Here is a 15,402-nt window from a genome sequence, read left to right as displayed (position 1 = left end):
TAACACCAGGCTTCTCTAGACAGGCTGCAGCAGCGCAGATCTTCGAGCCTTCAAGATGGCCGCCATTGCCGACAAAGCCCGCTACTACCTCGAACAGTCCGTACCCCAGCTCCGCGACTTCGAAGCAAAGAACATCTTCTCCCAGGCCGAGATTCGTAACCTAGTACGAAAACGGGAGGATTTCGAGCACAAAGTTCTTTCGCCAGGCTGCAAGCCCGCCGACTACCTGGCCTACGTCGCGTGGGAGCGGTCTCTTGAGAAGCTACGCGCGAAGCGCTGCGCTCGCCTACGGATCAGTCAAAGCACGTCTCACGCCGGCGAAGGCCGCGTCTTCGGCATCCTAGAACGCTCTATCGCGCGGCATCCCGGAAGTCTCGAGCTATGGAGGGAATACCTGATGTTTGCAAAGGACGTCAAGGCCACTAAGAGGTGGCGCAGAGTCATAACCAGAGCCCTGCGGATGCACCCGGCGAAGAGCGAGCTGTGGGTGCTTGCCGGGAAGAGAGCCGCCGATAACAACGATATGAGCGCTGCGAGAAACTTCTTCATGCGTGGGGCGAGATTCTGCACAAAAGACTCCATGGTATGGGTCGAGTATGCTCGTTGCGAGATGCAGTGGCTCGAGAAGATGGAGGCGCGAAAGAACAAGAAGGGCGGCGTGAACAGAGCAATTGCGGAGCAAGCCGAGAACGACGACGACCAAATGCTCTTTGACGAAGAAGATAGCGAAGACGACGCCGACGAGAACGGTCGCCTGATGGTACCCAATCCCGATGGCCAGACAAAGAAGGTCTTCGATAATAGCACGGCCGAGAAGCTGGAGGAGGGGAACCCGGCCCTGGACGGAGCGATACCCATGGCCATCTTCGACATCGCAAAGAAGCAGCCCTTTTTCAACGCGGCAGCAGGAGAGCAGTTTTTCGACGTTTTTGGCGAATTCCCACAAGTCTCTTCTCAACCCAAGATTGTCCAGCACGTTTTGGATACCATGTCGGAGCTCTACCCTCATAACCCAGCGGCGTGCAATTGCTTTATTCGGCAGCCTGTTCTTGGCGTTTCTATCGACTCTGCGGCATATCCTCAGGCGCTACGGGAGACTCTTTCCCGGCTCAAGTCGTCTTTGACATCGACCAGCGACAAGATCCAATTGGCCCGCAAGACGCTGGCCTGGATGAACCCCGTGTTGGCTTCAGAAAGTCTTGATCCTGGTCTTCGCATGGTTTTAGAATACACTGCCCAGACTTTGCCGAAGCCGTAAAACAATCATCTTTATCGCGCAGTCCACTACTCGTACAACCCACTTCCGGAAAGACCCTCATACCTCCTTGGACATGCCACCTCTTGCCGCTGCGACCCCTATCAAGTACTCGAACTCTGCAGGGCTCACACGGCTTACACTCAGACGACTCTGCTTGAGCAGCTGCATATTCTCCAAGGGCTGGCCAGGCTTGCCCATCTCTCGCAGCTCCTTCAAGCCTATCTGCTGAGCAAACTTGCTGCGAAACTCAACATGCACTACACTCCACTTGGGTTCAGATGGTTTTGATGAAGAGTCATAGTATGGCGCTTTGGGATCATGGGCCGATACTGGGATAGTGTTAGCCAACAGAACAAGACAGTGGAAGGGATAAATCAGATAGCCCTTACGATCAGGGGAATGTTCGCGCACAATCTCCATCGTGCCAACAATACCCGGCTCCTTGCAGTTGGAGTGATAAAAGAAGGCGAGGTCGCCTTTCTTCATCGCCCGCAAATTATTACGCGCGGCGTAATTACGAATACCTAGATTTTTGTCAATATATAACGAGCAACCCACTTCGAAATCCCAAAATGTGAAGAAGAGGAAAACATACCATCCCATGGTTCTGGTTCTGTTCGCGAAGCCAAATCATCTATGGAAAACCTGACGTCTACGCCATTCTCCAGGCGTGTCTCTGGTTCGGCTTTCAGTAGCCAGTATGACTTTTCGCATGATGGATCACTCGACCCGGCACCAGAGTTTGTCTCTGATGCCGACTCCTCCTGAGTGACCTTGGCCGGCTTTGTTGAGTCTAGCGTGCCATTAGGCTGTGTATCCTATAGGAAGAGGTGTTAGTAGGTGTATATGTGATGTGTGATGGATGAAATGTGAGATCAGTACACTTTTGGCAGTTTTCTCCTTCGAGTCGCCATTGGTCTTTACGCTGCTGCGACTAACACTCTTCGCGGACTTTTTCTCAATAGGGGAGGTCTTGCTCTTTGCTGCTGGTGCTGTTGTTGTCGTCGCCGCCTTCGTCGCGTCGACGGGGGCGGATGGTTTCCGACGCGTCGATCTGCGCAGGTTTGAGGACTCCGCTGCTACCTCGTCCTCGGCGGGCGGCGGCGCTTTTCGCTTGGGCGGCATGATGCTAACGAATGGCTCTACTGGGGTGATGATACGATTCCAGGTTGTCAGAGGTAATTATTTCAGGTTAGGAGAGTAGCAGTTGCATATAGCATGAGTTAGTTGACTGCTGATACCCGTACGAATGAATATCCCGTACCGAGTCTGTACATGTATGGAAGTGCCCATGAGTTGCGCACAGTGGAATAAAGTTTAGGTAACCCAGTCCCAAACAGGCAATAATTTTGATTGTACCTTGAAGGGCATGTTCCGCAGCATTTGCAGCTTAGAAGTGCACGTAGGCTGTCACGTATTCCAAACATCTTCATGGGATAAAAGCAACGAGTGAAGGAAGAGAAAAGAAGAGGAAGCATGAGTACTTCCAATAGTAGTAATGTCGGTCGACATTCATCACGCGCGACACAGTACATCGGACTGGTTCAAAGGGGCGCGGCATCACGTCTCGTGCAGCCTGCAAGATTGTTTGTTCACGTATCGTACAGGCGGTGGGATTTTCACGCCTGCGAGACAGGAAGGACTGTTTGCTAACGGATCGCACTACGTATCTTGGGAGACTGCTGCAATTCGCAGAAACAGAGTCTTTATTGGGAAGAGGGGGCTTTGATGTGCGTATGATGCATAGAAACCCCTGCGCTGCGCATAGATGCATCTATGGTATTCTGCTTGCTCGTCGTGATCCGCCGTCGATACCAATGAGGTACACGGATGTAGTCGTTGAAAGGTGGGGGGGGGGGCGTTTAAACGTAACCGTCCCAATTGTCCACTCGTGAGATCAGTTGAAGCGGCTGAAGGCATATCGCGTCCAGAACTTCGGCTGGTTTTGTTCCTTCGAAAGCATGGACATCAATCCCACAGAACTGCGTGCGAAATGTCGTCTTCTGTTCCTTTTTTTCTCCACGACATGTGTGTCGGCAGGCAGTTGATTACCCGTCGTTGTTTTCCTAGTATAGTTCACTTGCATATATGTAAGGCAGCATACATACACGCAGGCGAACTTGTCGTTATGGGGAATAAACCAAGCGAAGAAACGCGGGAGGTTATCGTTACGCCAATTGAACAGGTCGATAGTCAGGGACCGAGGCATAAGCTCTGTACCTAATGCATGAGAGGAGATGTGCACTTACTTTATGAGCAGGCTCGCGAGTCGTTTTCTGACCATATGCAGCAGCATCTCCCGCTCCAGCCGCAACCTGCTGCGACGAATTCGTCTTTTCGAAGGCAGGTCTTCTGGGTACAGATTGGGTGGCATTTGCTACCAGACCGGTGTGAAATCCCCTCCTTGCTTGTCAACCTTCACAATGAGATCTTGCATTGAAAGCCCAATCCGGGCGAGACAGCAGCGCCGGAACCAATCTCTTCTTACTAGTCGAACTAGCCGCTGCGTGGTTTCTATTCATCATCTCCGGGCTCTGGTCTATTGCATCATAACACCAGAATATACCTAACCCGCTCAACGATGGGCAAAACGCCGGTACAAGATAATGTCTCAAGGAGCAGGCAGCAGGCAGCAAGCGGCAAGCGGCAAGCGGCAAGCGTTACAAAACACACACTGCGACTTACGTGTATGTACAGCAGCCGCCAGAAGCAGCAGGAGGCCCAGAGCGTGCGTACTTGTGGTGGAGAGGGGCGACGGGGTAAAATAGCGTTGAGTGGCACAGGCCTAAGCGTTATGATCATCAGGAACCCAGCGATGGCTTGCGACGGCCCCGACCAAGGCGAAAAGGATTCGTGTTGCATGTGTTCCAGAAAGCTCACCCGTGGATTGGGGGGGAGTGCGCAATATTGTTCGCTCGTTCTCCGTCAGGGAAAATTTGGCCGCAATTGATGAGGTATGGATGTGTTGTTGTTATACATACCGCGATATCGTGATCGGTACAACCGTCCCACAGCGGATTAGGTAGACCCTGACTTCCAGTGGCCTATAAGGTGGATCCGGCTCGCCCAACTTAACCAACTCTTCCGAGTCTTCTCCCCTCTTCAAATCGTAGGGGGGCGGATTGGAGGGTTGAACGAACGGCAATAGTTGGCGTATCGTATTGGTGAGATTCATTGATCTTCCGGCCCAAATCCCAAGCGAAGCATCAGCTCATGTACAATGGTGCAGGATAAAGGATGCGGTCAATCATTGTGACTACCTTGGGCAGTGGTTTGTTATTACATTAGCATCGGGAAACACCAAAGGCAAAATGGAGACACGAGGGGGATACATGGGACAGGGATGGAAACGTGACAGCGACGGACGGTTCCCACCACCTCCAGCTCCCTCTGGAGCCTATCAGTCGTCCACTCGGCAGCTTTTGTCAGTAATGAGTCAAATCAAAAGAGAATTCTTGCGGCCCATGCTCCGACCTAAAGGGTGGGTGGAATGCGTGTGAAGGACGCTGGGGAAGCGGAAGAGATTGACGAAGGTTTGCTGTGAAGAAGTGAGCGAGCCCCCTTCGCCTGGATTGGGTGAGTACGGTAGTAGAGGAGACAGGAGGACAGGAGGGCAGGAGGGCAGAGGGGGGCGAGATGATAGATCTGCGTGTCCCAGAGATCCAACACACAATATGCGTCGTCTGTTCGCAAACGGCTACTTCCAGCAACGCACTGCCGGCCTTGTTGGTACACGAAACAGGATAGGGTCTGGTGTCTGCAATTAGAAGCTGGAGCTTATCCGCTTTCTCTCTTTCCCACAGGATCCAACGGATGACGACTGGGGGAAATGAGACTCTCAACTGGAGAGGCGGGCAAACAAACCAAAGGAATTGCGTTGCCCCAGGTCAAACGGGCTTTTCTGATCTCATGTGTCGACCTGGTTCTTCTCTTGTCCTTCAACTGTGTATCAATTGCGTAGGGTGCTGCTCGGCGCTCTGCTGCAGGGTGAAATGGCCTCGAAATGGATCCCTGCCTGGTTGCTGCTGTTAGCGTCAATTTCGCAGTTGACGGGCCGTCCTATTGATGGCTGGATTGGATAAGATACATCCAAAGTACCTCGAGCCAGCCATCGGTAGGTACCTGTCAGTCAGTGAGTAAATGGGATGGGATGTTAAAGCTTTTGTACCTAAACTGGCAACCCCGTTCCCTTTTCCCTTGTGACCGTCTTTTCTTCTCTTCGTTTTCTCCGTGGCTGTTCCTGTCTTCTTCTCTCCTCCCTTCCCCTCCCACTCGGCTTCTTCATGATTTCTGCCCGTCATATGTTTTTGCGTTCTGCGGTGCGCTTGCTTTCGTTGTTCTTCAACTGAAGCTTCCAACGGAGTTTAGCGCCGGCTACAGTTCTTTACGGGTTCGATCCCAGTTACGGGGGCTGCCATTTGATACGGGAAACCAGCAACAACCATCAGCGAGAAGGGGGAAGCGAGAAACGGGGAAAAGCACCGCAGAAAATGTGCCCCCAGGTACGGACTCTTCGCTCCTCTGTCTCTGGAGAGAACGAATCGAACATATGGCTCACTGCCTGGGACTCGAAGTTTGCGCGCAGACACAGACGGCACTTGTTTCGAAAGAATGACACCAAAATGGGAATGTGGACGGACGGATTGGGTTCGACCAGGCGCGCCCCCGCAAATTCCACATCATGCAGGAGACCAGGTTTCGCACGCAACACGCTTCGACCCAGCCAACTTGGCATATGCCAATGTATGATGAGTTGAGTTGACCTTACCAACAACTTCTATTATTCTCGGCCACAGTTCATCCAGCCTTCACTTTCGTCAGAAACGCTTGCCCGGGAGGTCGAGTCAGACGTGGGAGCCGGCAGGGTGATAAGACGACGTTATTCGTGTTGGAACCAACTACTTGGGCACTAGCTCCATACTCTGTCCGGCCTCTCCATTGGCCACTTTTGGCGGCGACGTACACACCCGGATCAACCGCATTCAGGGATGCACAGCTTGCAGTCATTGTCAGCATCTGCCCAGCCCTGCAGCGTCCTCGTGGCCCCAAGGGCCAAATCACCTGCGAGCTTCCCCATGGACTGGCTTGAGCCTTCTGCCAGGAGAGTGTTGATTTTCTCGATGGCCTTGCAAGTGGCTGCCAATGTCGGTTCCTACTATCAAACACAAAAAGGATTCTTTCGTGTTGGTTCGGGCAACAATTTGAGGGCAGCGCTATGCACAAACGACCCAAATGGCGAGGGACGTGGGTGTCCAACCTGGAGCCAGGCCACACTGCGGCAATCTACAGAGAGAACATGAAGGAAGGCCCGGGTGCGCTGAGGCAAGCTGTGCCACCACCACCTGGGCCAGCGACTTTGGCACCAACTTCCGTGAGGTTGAAATCGATTCTCACACACTGCAGCCCCAGGGCCGTACGGCCGTCTATGTAGGTGCGGCTCGATCGGATTTCGACACTGCATCGACAGAGACCGGACGTACACATCGCATACACCGCAGGCCCCCTACTTGTTATGGGCATCCCAGGATCGCTCAAGGCTTGAACCCACGTACTATTGACCAACCCATCCATGGACTGATGGCTTATCTGGCGATCTGAATCAATCTCACATCATTGACCACAGGTAATGGAATCTGCCCACTAATAGGGGGAATTCAGGTAAGTCACAGCCTGCAAGCGCAAGTTGGCATTTCCATCCGACGTGAAGCTGCAAGCTGTGCACATCACGAGTGTGTGCATGGAGCTTCTTTTTGTTGGTGCGATTGGAGTCGCTCCTCCCCCTTGGAGCGATGAAAACCATCCTCAATGTGCCATTGATGATGGACGGAGTGTTCCGTTGTTGACCACTGGCTCTTTTGCTGGGCCTTCGTCAAGAAGACATTGCAATTGAAAGGTAAAGAGTTGACAAAGGCAGGCTTAGAAGGCGGACATCAGCAAGGTCCGAGCCAACCACACCACCAACTAAAACTGGACATGTCCTCTTTTTTCTGTTTCTTTCGCTGTCTTTGCGAACCCGTTGTCAACCTTTTGGTTGCGGCAGAAGTCTCTTTTCTCCGATATTGCACCAGAAGTAGCGCCTGAGCTACTTGCGGTGCTATCAATTTCAGGTTGCGGCCAGCCAACTTCAAATCTCGCTTGGTGTTTCCACTTAGAATAGACTAGTCCCTTATTGGCCTAGCGTGGCTTGGCGTCAGACAGTGCTCTGATTTCCCGAGAGAGAAGCTGCCAAATCACCTCCCCCAAAAGCAAACCAATGCTGGAGCGCGCCTAACGTTTAGGTGAGACCTTTTCGTTGTCCTCGCTCAATTCCAATCTCCTGTTACCCTGGCCCGGCTGATACTTTGGAGATATATCGAATCGAGAGGCTTGTCTCGTGCTACCATCCGTTGATTGCCCGGTTTTTTTTTCGGAGTCGGCCTACGCGGTGTGCTGCCGTAGTCGGTGTCTCTTCCCATCAATCGTGCTCGCTCGCTCTCTGCCATTGAAGCTTGCTTCGGAGGCGGCGCTCAGAGAAAATCTTCCCGCGGCGGACGTAGCAGCCAGCCAGCCAGCCAGCCAGCCAGCCAGCCAGCAGACGCAACAAGCAGCCGACGCAGCGCACGCGGCCGACACACACCAGCACCAGCCCACGCCCACGCCCACGCCCAGCAAAGCAAAGCAGCAAGCACGTTCCCTCTCTCTTCTCTTCCACCTTTTCCCCAAGTGCCGTTGGCCGACACCAAACACCCCAGCCCCAAACCTGCTACCTCCTTCAATTCAATCTCTTGCATCGGTCAGTAGTCACCCAGACCCGCGACAGACGCGACTCTTGCATCGCGACGTGTCACTGCTCATCCATTTTTTGTTGGGTTTCCATCTGAATGGTCTTGTCGCTATCTAATTCTAGTTTCTTTTTGTAATTACTGACGCCGCTTGCATTCGCAGTCTGATGGGTTCCCATTGGTAACTCCATCAGTCATGACCTCTTGGATGAATGAGGCAGCGGCCGTACCGAACCACAATGGCAACAACGGCTTCCCGCACATGAACGATCCGAATAACCTCGGGGAGGCGCGAACATGATGGATCCATCGGCCTTCATGGCCAATCCTGCCCAGTTCAATCCAGCCGCCGCTGCTGGTCAATTCGCGAATCCCCAGCAGATAGCCTCGGCGATGCAGAACGGCCCGATGCGCAATGCGTCGCCCTCCTTCCAGAATCCCGTCTATCAAACCAACTCCGTCGTGCCGTCCAAGCGACCCCGGCCGAGAGAAGACAGCATGGGCGCGTCGCCTCGACAGAACCCGGGCATGCTACCGACATCACGCGCCGACACGCCCCAGCAATCACCTTATCCGGGTTTTCAGCCTAACGCGATGCAGCAGCAGCAACAGGCACAACAGCAGCACGGCGTCGGCCAACCTCAACAATATCCTCACCTACAGCCTAACGGGTCAGGAACTGCGTCGCCTTCTCCGGTCATGGCCGGCAACCAAATACGACCCGGAAGCGTGCCTCAACGCGTCAATACCGCATCGCCGCATCCATTCTCGCCCGCTTCGGGGCAGTTTGGCCCGCAAGCATCCCCTGTTCCTTCAGAACACGGCGGAACCCCCCAACCTAATCCTTACATGCAAAATCAGAACTTCCCACCAGGCTTCGGTCAAAGCTACACGCCATCTCCGTCGCCAGCTAGGCCACCATCGGGTCAGAATCCTATGGGCCAACAGATGATGCCTCAACAGATGGGTCAAGTCGGGCACATGGGCCAGATGGGACATATGGGACAGATGCCTCAGATGCCGCAAATGGGCCAGATGGGCCAGCCAATGCCTCAAATGCACCCTAGCCAGATGGCCCAGATGCAGCAAATGCAACAAATGCAGCAACAGATGGCGGCCCAGCACGCCGGACGCGGAGCCATGGATCCGGCGCAGCAACAAAAGATGATGTATCAAATGCGTCTTCAGCAACAACTTACGCAGGGCAACATGCACATGGCTGCTCAAATGCAGGCACAGAATATGGGCCAAGGCCGCGGTATGATGCCCAACAATAGCAACAGTAACAACAAGCCGCCAATGCCTATGCCCATGGCCAACGGACAAATACCTCCTGGGTCCATGCAGTCGCAACAGTCCCAGATGGCCAGGCAGAATCCAGACAGCTTCATGAAGAACCTAGTCAGCTTTATGAACCTACAAAGGCTCCCTCTCGAAACAAATCCGCAGATCGATGGCCGCCCGGTCAACCTCCTTCAGCTCTTCCTAGTCATGGGCAAGTTTGGGTGCTATAGAACAGTCATGGCACGTAACACATGGGGTCAGGTTGCTGCGGCTGTGGGATTCCCAGCACAGTTCCCTTCCGCGCCTTCGCAGATCAAGGCGATATATGAAAAGAACTTGCTCAAGTTTGAGGAGGCATGGAACAAGCAGAAAGGTCGTAATCAGCAAATGGCGAACCCGGCTGGTATGCCTACAACGTCTGGTCCAGGTACACCTCAGAGGATGGGCGCGCAAGGGCCGATGCCACCAGGTCAACCACACCAACCAGTTCAACCGCCTGGGCAGCCGCCACAGATGCAACCATCCCACCAGACACCAGTGAAGACGCCCTCGATGCACCAGGCCAACGTGAATGGCTTCCCTACACCCCAGCCAGGTCAGATGGCACAGCAACCTCCCGTTGTTGCGCCAGGGCACTTGCGCAATAGCCTTTCCCGAAGTGTCGATACAACGCCAGTCACGGGAGATTTCCCGATGCCGTCGCCGTCCACTGCCGGAAAGGCGGGAAGTGTGCCTATACCCACACCTCACGCACAGCACGATCATGCGCAGACTGCCAGCGGTCCGGCGCTGGCCTTTCCAGCCCCATTGGCTTCGCAATCCGATGAGTATATGCCAAACAAAATGGAACGAATGAACAACGCGTTTGGAGGCTTCGAACTCGGCATTATCGCACAAGTCGGTGCTGAGTTGGAGCAATGGAGGCCTGACGTGCCCCCTCCTCTGGAGCTCGGTCAGATCGATGTACATGCCCTTATCAAAAGCCTTCAATGTGGCATCCGCGGTGAGGTCCGCCTGGCTCTGGACACTCTTGGTACTGTGACGCACGAATCTTGGCGCCATCCCAATCTAATGCTAGACCTTCGGGGCTGTGACGACCTGGTCGAGTCGCTGATTGACTGCGCTGAAGAGCAAGCGGACGATCTTGCCGAGGCCTCGAAACCGATATCCGACGAAATTGATCTTCCCTCGTACGAAGACGTTATGCGGTTGTGTCGGATGGACCAGTATAGCGTGAAGAAGGTTTCCATGCTCGGCGATGCGGAAAGTGAACTGGAGCACGCCGCCGATCGACTAATAGCCATCACCACAATTCTCCGCAACCTCTCGTTTCACGAACCAAACCAGCCGATCCTAGCAGAGGATACAGTGGTCAGGTTTCTTTGCAGTACTATTCGCTCCCTGGGTACATTGGACAACTTGCTAAGGTCTCCGAAAAATATCTTGGATTTCATGAAAGATGTAATCGTCTTGCTGTCCAATATCGCCGGCGCCTTAGAATTGCCAGGCAAGGAACAAGCGTTCTGTCTTTTACATCTCTTGCTAGCTTTCGCACCCAGTCCAGCCCCACGCATGACCGATGACAATATCGTCTTTGCGCCATTCGAGCCAGCGGTACACCCTTATATGCCTCATGCCGTGGACTCGCTTGCGAAGCTATTGGCGCGTGACGAGCCGAACCGGAGTCATTATAAGGTTATCTTTGCCGCAGATACAGCTTCGTCCCCGTCGTGCGAACTGCTGACACGGACATTTGCGCTGGCGATTTGTTCCATTCCAGACCAGAACAAGGAAACGCGGCCTGCCAATCTACCCTCATTCATCGAAGCCCGGAAACCCGTCATCATGCAAGGGCTACTGGCAGCAGATATCATTGCTTCCCTAGCTCCCGGGTACGAAAGCGGGGTCACCCGAGCCTGGCTATCGTCAGGAGAGGGGTTTGCGCAGAATCTGTTTCGGCTGGTGCGAACCCTCTGCAACCAAGCCGAGCCGATTCCACCACCACCTACACGCGGGTCTAGGGCCGCTCAACCCCGTGAAGACACAGATATACTACACATCATCACGTGGGGTGTGTCGACCTTGAGGAGGCTAAGCGAGAAAGCACGAGATCCCAACGATCCCCGTAGCATACCACCGAACGCGTTGCCAACCAAGGAGAGTCTTTTCGGTGCTCTCCAGAGCCTCAAGAGTCCCAAGTGGACGACATTGCTCAATCAATTAAGCTCTTACGCGGGGCTGGAGGGCTAGGTGGTTTTCTGTTGGCGCGTAGGGGGCTAGTCGGGAGCAAGGTAAAGGAGTTGTCTATCGTATATATTGGACTATACCGACTTGGTGGACTGCCTGTGTAGATTATGGCTTACGGGCTCACGGACTTACGGGACATGGCATAGTGGCGTGACTTGGAGCGAGTTAGTGGCGTCTCAAAGATACTGTTTATTGATTGGTTATTCATTGTGATTACATGTATGGTACTCCCCATACGTGTGTTTCTGTGTTCAATGAGTCCTAAGGCAGAGTGCATGCAGCAACGTACCCAGCATCGAAAAAGCCTGTGTCGAGACGATATTGTCATTACTCGGCTTGGGCCGATGGACTTGCCAAACCTGGCTTGCCGTTGTTCATCTGGATGTACAGTATCGGAATTGAAATAAAAAATAATAAGTCAACCTGTTTTTGAACTAGATGCCATTCTTAACGCTGGGCCAGAGGGGGGGAATTCTTCATGTTCTGTCATGTTCTTCACTTCATGGAATTAGTGTCTCAAAAGGCGTTTTAAGCAACAGGTTTCGGGTATGCAGTTCGTCGTTCCCGGGTCCCGAGTCTTTCTGGGGGTGCAAGGCAAAACGAAACAGAATGTTGTCAAGTCTCAAGGCAAGGTCTGCCTGGCGACTTTGCGACGGACCCTCGCTGCCTTTTAAGCATTCTTTGGAAAACGAAAAGCTCCCGAACGGGGTTGACAGGCCGGGACTAACACAAATACGAGCAGAGGTTCACTGCCCTCTGGAGACGTTGTCTGTTATCAACCTTGGGAGTCGTATCTTGACGTCAATTGTTCATCTCATGATGGATTTCCTGACTGCGACGTAAGCCCAGAAATTAACCATACTCCATCTTGCAACCCAAGGTTACTCTGAACTCGTCACGATAGGACGCACGGCCAGGAAAGAGAGAGATGCGAGGCAGTGTGGCGCGTGGGTGCCCAGCAATCCAGCGAGAAGGAGATGCCGCTTGCCCGTCAGCCGCTGGGCTGCCCGTTATCCAGCGAAAACGCCCCTCTCTCCATGCGTGCATGCCTGAGCTGCGCGTCCAACCAAAGGTCCCATCGGCTGTCATGGCACACTGGCACATGGCACATGGCACGATGTGATGACGGCGGTCAATTAATCTTTGGTTGGGGTGCTGTGTTGAAACGAGCCAGGGAGAAAAGAAATGGGGGCGTTTGCCTACCTTTTCGCGCTCTTTCCCGCAAAAGCCACACAGCGCGCAGGGACGCAGGCGCGAAATTCGGCAATGGCACTTAAGGCGGCTGCGAATCCAGGGTCGTCTTTGATCTTCAGGGGTGGTCACGGATGGAGGGGCTTCCAAGCTGCTGGGGTTTGATACACAGCCGATCCACCGGCAATCCTTCCCTTTCTCGGCCCTCAACTCCATGCCGCATCACGAACGGCAGGCTGTGCTTGGCTGTCGCTGCACTCCACCGCAGGCCTCCGAAACGTCGACTGTGTCCAACCGCTCGGAACTGGACGTCATCCCAACTCTGCTTCTCGCGCAGCATGGGCAATTGGCTTCTGAACTGCGGACCTCACTGGGCAGCGCGCTAATGGCATGTCGCTCGAGATGGTTTGCCACCCAAATCCCCATCGGCTATCGGATGCCACATGGACATGCGATGGGGAGGACTGGAGGAGACAGCTTCTGCTGCTGCAGACAGTCCACAAAAGTCCCTGGCTGCTACCGTGATATGTGATGGCTATTCCCTCTTTTCTTTTAACCAACAAGAACCGTCCGTTCTGTTGTTTTCCTCCAATACCCCAAGTTTAGATGATACCACACCGAACCCAGTAGTCGTTCGTTCCTTTTTCTTTCCTCCTATTTCTTAATTCTCTTCTTCTGGAGTGTCCAGCGTTTGATCACGCTGTTTTACTTTCATCATGGCTGGCCTTTTAACCGGAGTTGGTGATTCGTTGGGCGGAGCGTTGGGCGGGATCGGTCAAGATGTGGGCAACTTGCTAGGTGGTGGTGGCGACGGCGGCGGCGGCGGCGGTGGAGGTGCTGGCACCTCCGCTGCACCCGCTGCACCCGCTGCACCTACGCCGACAGCTTCAGAGCCAGCACCGCCGGCCAAGGAGACGCCGCCGGCGAAATCCTCGCCAGAGAAGCAGGAACCGTCTCCTCCGGCGACGAAGCCAGAGCCGCAGAAGACAACCTCGAAGCTACCGGATGCTACCGAAGCCCCGGGCGCCATTGCCAACCCAGCGAAGGGCGACGATGACAACAAAGATAAGGGCGGCGACGACAACAAAGACAAGGAGCCTGCGCCCCCGGCACCATCCACCACCAAGGCGGATGACGCTCCCAAGCCTACAAAACCCGCGGAGCCCACGGAGAAGAAGCCTGAACCAACCACCACGGCCCAGACGAGCGCCCCAACCACAATGCAAACCAGCGTTCTGCCTGCTACCACTACTTCACCCCCACCCCTGGACCCTGTATCCAGCCTCATCAACACGCCTCTGCCGGAGACCACCAGCTTGGTCGCCGCCCCGTCGGGCTCCGTCGCCCCTCCCCCCACCAACAGCCTCGCCCAGGCGCAAAACGGGCCCGCGCCCGCGCAGAGCGGCGGCTTCCCCATGGGGGCCACCATCGGCATCGCCGTGGCCGGCGGCGTGGGCGCGCTCGCGCTCATCGCCGCGTCCATCGTGCTGCTCCGCCGGCACTGGCGCCGCCGCCGCGAGGGCGACAACGAGCAGCTCAAGCAGCTCGACACCATGTACGAGCAGGGCAAGCCCACGGGCTTCGAGACCATGCCTAGCGAGAAGGAGCGCTGGCAGCGCGGGCTTGAGCAGTACCACCAGGACCCCAGCCTCAACAGCCAGAATAACTTCACCACCGCCCAGGCGTACCGCTAGTGGGCGAGAGAAAGACATCTGATCTACACAGCTCTCTCTCTCTCTCTCGCCCCCGCGTGCACATATACGCGCTGCCTGTGTACGCTACGGAAAGGATGCGTTATTTTAATGAAAAGAGCCCCTCGCGGTCGGGGTCGCCTGTCGAGGCAGGAGTTGTGAGGATACCCGCAAAGCCCGCAGGCTGATGAAGTCTCACGAAGAAGGGCAGATTATCCTATCCCCATACTTTATATATAGCATGATGAAATGCATGTACCACCATACCCATCCCATCCCATACATATCCGGGGCACGAGACCTAAACTAAAGTCCTGCTCACGTCGACCTAACTGTGTAAAACCTACTTACGAACATACCTTTTATATACCAACCACCAATTACAAATTGTCATGTCTATACGCACATTCATATTCCTAGTTCATTGATCTTGTGATGTTATGAACCTTGCCAAAATTGACGTGTTACTCGAGATGACTGGACTGGATGATAAGTCGATGGATTCATGGGCGGGTTTGACTTTACATGCTAGCTGTGGATCAAGATGATATGATACACAAGATGCCTTTGGGCTGGGGAGAAGTGCACGAGCGAATTTCCGGTTTGGTTACCAGACCCATGTAAGCAAACTGAGAAAGTAGCGGAGATGGCACGATGGGCTTCTCGAGACTAGGGTGCAGCGCAGTGTTCGTGATGCGTACCTGGGCCCCAGGATTTCATTGGGGGCAAGGACCAGAATGTCAGATATATGCAAGTGGCTTTCGGTAAGGCCGCGGGAGTTGCCAAGTGCAAGTGTTGGCAGGCATGACTTGGATCACTTACGTTGATGAGAGGCGATACGGACCTCTCTCTGGCCCTTCCAGTTTTCTCACGGTGCATGAATGAAGAACACGAAGAGCACAAAGGAGAGAGCATCGACTCGCTGAACATACCCTCCCCATCTAGTGGGTGATTCGCAAGCATCGCCAAG

The 15,402-nt window shown here is 54.2% G+C and overlaps 4 protein-coding genes across 4 annotated transcripts; 3 read left to right on the top strand and 1 right to left on the bottom strand.

The window, feature by feature from the left end:
* Positions 1 to 55: 55 nt before the first annotated feature.
* Positions 56 to 1,258, top strand: PG986_001077 (uncharacterized protein; the record flags this gene model as incomplete). Its single annotated transcript, XM_066837299.1, has 1 exon — positions 56 to 1,258. One exon carries the CDS (start codon positions 56 to 58, stop codon positions 1,256 to 1,258), a length of 1,203 nt encoding a protein of 400 aa, XP_066706192.1.
* Positions 1,259 to 1,315: 57 nt separating this feature from the next.
* Positions 1,316 to 2,383, bottom strand: PG986_001076 (uncharacterized protein; the record flags this gene model as incomplete). The annotated part of the gene is made up of 4 exons (XM_066837298.1): positions 1,316 to 1,587; positions 1,648 to 1,782; positions 1,854 to 2,076; positions 2,141 to 2,383. 4 exons carry the CDS (start codon positions 2,381 to 2,383, stop codon positions 1,316 to 1,318), a joined length of 873 nt encoding a protein of 290 aa, XP_066706191.1.
* A 5,933-nt stretch (positions 2,384 to 8,316) lies between these two features.
* PG986_001075 (uncharacterized protein) lies at positions 8,317 to 11,553 on the top strand (the record flags this gene model as incomplete). Its single annotated transcript, XM_066837297.1, has 1 exon — positions 8,317 to 11,553. One exon carries the CDS (start codon positions 8,317 to 8,319, stop codon positions 11,551 to 11,553), a length of 3,237 nt encoding a protein of 1,078 aa, XP_066706190.1.
* A 1,904-nt stretch (positions 11,554 to 13,457) lies between these two features.
* PG986_001074 (uncharacterized protein) lies at positions 13,458 to 14,435 on the top strand (the record flags this gene model as incomplete). The annotated part of the gene is made up of 1 exon (XM_066837296.1): positions 13,458 to 14,435. One exon carries the CDS (start codon positions 13,458 to 13,460, stop codon positions 14,433 to 14,435), a length of 978 nt encoding a protein of 325 aa, XP_066706189.1.
* Positions 14,436 to 15,402: the final 967 nt, after the last annotated feature.

The sequence above is a fragment of the Apiospora aurea genome (genome assembly GCF_038362705.1).
Source record: "Apiospora aurea strain CBS 24483 chromosome Unknown utg000001l_segment0_segment0, whole genome shotgun sequence".
Taxonomy (NCBI): domain Eukaryota; kingdom Fungi; phylum Ascomycota; class Sordariomycetes; order Amphisphaeriales; family Apiosporaceae; genus Apiospora; species Apiospora aurea.
Note: the sequence above shows the minus strand (reverse complement) of the source record. Positions and strands in the feature narration are given on the sequence as shown.